General features: G+C 36.8%; 1 protein-coding gene across 1 annotated transcript; it reads left to right on the top strand.

Moving 5' to 3' along the window:
• The first annotated feature begins 580 nt into the window (after positions 1-580).
• On the top strand, positions 581-2,787 carry LOC144635693 (uncharacterized). Its single transcript, XM_078494779.1, has 4 exons — positions 581-682; positions 1,476-1,624; positions 1,657-1,942; positions 2,453-2,787. The coding sequence occupies exons 2-4, from the start codon at positions 1,484-1,486 to the stop codon at positions 2,650-2,652; spliced, it is 627 nt and encodes a 208-aa protein (XP_078350905.1). The 5' UTR covers positions 581-682; positions 1,476-1,483; the 3' UTR covers positions 2,653-2,787.
• Positions 2,788-4,613: the final 1,826 nt, after the last annotated feature.

A 4,613-nucleotide genomic window follows, 5' to 3' on the forward strand; every position in this document is an offset into this window, starting at 1 on the left:
AACATATTCTGCGAAATTGTGTTTTACAGTATGGGCGAGATCACTTTCTGAAAAAGGTTGTCCCTTGTTCCTACTGCCTGTCGATGCCTTGTCGGGCTCTTTTCTTATTATAAAGCATTTTATATGCTTGCATGTATAGCTTCTGGCAGATTTTATCTTATTATAGGCACTCAGCCATACAGTACACCAACCAATATCCAAAGAATTATGCTGGGTTAACTTAAAGTCTATTTTACATGTGGCTATAAACCAAACATATGCCGTATCTTGTGCATATGTGAAACCTGAAAAAAATTCACGCTGTTGCCAGTAAAGGGAGTTGACTAAACTAAACATGAATACATTATCCAGCTAAAAGCCGAACAACTGAATGTATAAAAAAAAATTGTTTGGGAATATTTCCTTCTAGTGCGTGAGTTATCTTCTTTTCTAGGTCAATACATGACGGATGATACAAGAAGGGTCTCCTTGTCTGAAAGTAACTCGTATCGATAAGCATACACATTTCGTGACAGAGACCTATATCACTGCTGAGTGGTTAAAAGGGCCTTTCGCACTTTCAATATCATTTTAATGTGATAACTGTATATAAGAATCTCTCGCTCCAACATTTAAACAGAACAAACCAGTTCTTCAAAGGAACGAGAATACAACTTGAGATCACAGGCTGTTTACTCGTAAAGTAAGTGATACTGCATATACTCCGTTTATCCTTTAAGTTGATTTAGGATAGAACTAGTTTCCAATTACTTCAGACCGTGTCGTTAGTCTGGAGATTGTTTTACCTTCTGACATTTCGGAGAGAGATATTTCGGACGAGAGAAACCTTTCTAGTGTGGCATTATACGATTTTGTTAACTTATTTTGTTAACTTCTGATCCAATCTGGGTTATTTTACATTTGTTTTTTGATATGGACGTGGATGGAGTAAGTTGAGGTTTTTTCTTTGTTCGCATTCGAAATTGCTGTTGTTTCAAAGGAGTTGAAAACTTACTTTACATTCATAAACACAGGAGATATTCCTTGTCCAGCTGTTTGCTTTTCGTATGTAAAAAGTACGGATGATCTTTTAACACTATTTAGGCTTGGTCAGTGGGTGGGGCAGATGGTTGCCACCCTAATCTCAAACTAACGTAACTTCAAAGATTTCCATGTTTGAAGTATTATAGTTTTGCGCAGCTGGCCTGACCTTTTTTCACCAACTATGAATTTTCAATTTCGGTTTTAGGAGTTTCTATGAAGTTTTTTTCTAGTATTTTTATTGTTTTAGTCTCCTTTCATTATTTCCTTTCTTCTGGGATGGTGGATCCAAGTTGACAGATTTACTGTTATGGCGTTTAATGAGGGCGATATGACGTCAGAATCCAAAAAAAAACCTTTCATCAAATGGGAGCCTCTCTTGCAAACAGCCACTTAGCAAAAATGGGCCACCTTGCCTGTAAAAGGTTTTACCTTACTTTTTAACTTGTTTTCAGAGTAAGAGATGCGCTTCTTGGTGGTACTGTTCCTGCTGGCATTCTGCTTGGTTTTTGCCAAGACTGAAGAACAGAATATCTTTGAAGATGCACGTTGGGAAACTGAGACGGAGGACGGGGGTGACGGGGATGACGGAGGCGACGGGGGTGACGGGGGTGACGGGGGCGACGGGGGCGGGGGGACGGGGGTGACACCGATGCAGAGGGAGGCCCCATGGATGATGAAGAAGCAGCCCCCATGGATGATGAAGAGGCAGCTCCCATTGAGGATGATGAAGAAGCAGCCCCCATAGATGATGAAGAGGCAGCCCCCATGAAAGATGCAGAGCAACTTGCATATAAAGATGCACCAAACGAAGAAGCTCGCCGACAAATCTATCGTCCCATAAACCTTCCTATGTACGTGCCTGGAAATATGAACGGCCGCTACTTCAAAATATGTTACTGCTTCAGGCGCATGTGCTATGGTAAGTACCAGTACCAGATTTAATGTTTTTTATACGTTATTTACTTATAAAGAAATCATCGATGTTAAAAGATAGGGGAATACTTTATTTTAAACACGGTTATTCCATTTAAGTACAAAATAAAAGCAAAAAATAAAAACACTAACTAACAGAGGCTTATCATAAGTAAAATCAAACAAAAGCCTTTTTACAAGGATGCCGAGTATACAAACTGTTAAAATGCAAAATGATCCGAGAATGTGATTTTTCAATTTGTTGTTAAATTCGTTAAGAGTGCTGGAAGGATTTATTTCATTCGGTAAGATATTCCATAACACAGCACTGCCTCGGTGACGTGAGTAGAGATTGTTGTTGTGTAGTAATAGTTCTTTTTGTAAACACCGACGTCAAAACAAGATACTTGTCAAATCAAATCTGTTTTGTCTCTCTTGAACTGGTATCCATGGTAACGATCAGTGACCGTTTACTCGTAACAATCCTTAATATTAATAGCATCTTACATTGTTTTAGTTAAAGGAATGTACCCAGGATTCAAAGGATGGAGGATAACGTACCAGCATGGTTATGTCGTGATTGGAGACTGGCTGTACAGGTTCTATCTCTGCTACTACCCAAGACCAACAAGGCCACCTACAAGGCCTACGTACACCAAGCCATGGACCAAGCCATGGCCAACACGTACAAGGCCACAACCTACAAAACCCCAGTAGATGGCGATCTTCACTGTTGAGAAAGCCTGGTAACTAGAAATCGCGAGAGATCCCGTCAGCTGTTTAGCTCGTGATTTAAAGTAAAAACGTTTGTTACTAAGAAAAGTTGCCAATAAAGAGCACTTTTTACACTAATTGATCAGCTTTTTTTTCTTTTTTTGCGGGAAACATCACATCCCTGAAATGAGGACGAATAGAATGTCTGCCATAACTTGCCAAATTAACAATAGCTATACAATTTCGTGAAGCCCCAATAACCGTTTTTTATAGTTTCAGTTTCAAATGAACAAAGAACAAATAAACTAGTCTTACTTTCAAGGACTGGCTATCTTTGGGGAAACGTAGGAAATGCTTTGATGTCAAACTTGCGTCAATTTCTCCCAAATCTCAACTGAAGCCTGCTAGATTTCCACGAGACAACCCTTCAGTACACTTCATATATTTTGCAGATTTTGCTGTTGTTGTGTTTCTGATTGTCCCTCTTGAATCTCTCTTTTAATATAATCGCAGTAATTTTTGGTCGGTTTAAGGGTGTTGCTTAATTCGATTTGGTAATACCAACATTAAATGACCGTAGTGTTTTTACTAGTAGATTACTCTTTTTGGATTAATTACATTCTTGTTGGATACAAGTTCCTTATGTTGCCATAGTAACAATAATAAAGGCACGAATATATTCATTTCGATATTTTTAAAATAATACCAGGAACGTTATAGCCAATCATTCACAATTTAACAGTTTCGACTACCTGTAGACGGAATTTAGTAACAAATTTAAAACGTGTTTTCGAGAAAACCAAGAATAAAATTTTACAAATAAGTTCTGGAAATTACGTACCCTTTATTTTGATTCCTATTGTCAAACTAAATTTTAAATTAAAACTGCAGTGGAAAAGAATTCATGATGTCTGAAGTTTGCAAAATTACTGACAAAAGGCCATCACAAGACACAAAACTTGCATCTAACAGGAATTGTGTTCAGTAAGAACAGAAATCATTTCTTTTGTAGTCAGTTCGATGTTATTGCTAGATCGCAAGGAGGACTACCAAGAAATTAACCTATTAATGGTTTTGAAAATGTCTCGTTAAACAAGTTTTAAAGGAACAATATGTAGAACTACTTGTGTGTTTTTTTGTTTTTATCTACCCCGTAAACCGTTTCACAAATATCGTAACAACATATATATGTATAAACTTGAAAATGATGTCATAGACACATTTAATTATTATTTTACTCTTCTATTTCCCGTTTTCGTTTAACAATGTTCTTCCAATCTTCATTTGTTTGAATTTTCAAAAAGATACCTTTGAATAGTCAACCTTCGAGCTAACTATGAGCGCTGAATTAAAACACTGAATTTGAACGAATTAAGAAATGCAGAGTTGAAAAAAGTTTGCGGAATTTGTGGACTAATACTGTACAGATACGTTTTTCAACTCTTTATGAAACTTTCCTGGTTGAAACAAAACTGGACAATTATGTACGACCGGCCACACACGAGGTTGTGTAAATTAGCTTCCAACTTAAAAAGAGTATGCCGATATGTTTCCATATCACGTTCACTTTACAAAACTCATCTTTCTGTTAGAACGTTGGGGAAAAATTGCTTAAAAAAGTAAGTGACTTATTTTGAAAATAAAGACGGCCGCTCTTTTAGTACTCCATAGTGCATGTAAATCATAAGCCTTGTGGAAATAGCTCTGTCATGCTAATTGATGGTCAGACACCGCGACAACAGTGTTAATATTTTCTTCAGGCATTTTTTTCATTCCTGTTATCATTATTGTCATCATCATCGTCATCATCATTATTTTTATTGACTTATAAAACATTGCTTTAAAATTGAAGTATATTTATTAGTTCCGTAATTTCTTAAGAAGCCAATGATATTTTGCATCGTCATAATTTGATTGCATGTTTCCATCTGCAACCGGAGAATTAGAATTCCTAAAGACCTAAA

This window comes from Oculina patagonica, chromosome 1 (assembly GCF_052425735.1).
Source record: "Oculina patagonica isolate OP01 chromosome 1, crgOcupat, whole genome shotgun sequence".
In the NCBI taxonomy this organism is placed as follows: Eukaryota; Metazoa; Cnidaria; class Anthozoa; order Scleractinia; family Oculinidae; genus Oculina; species Oculina patagonica.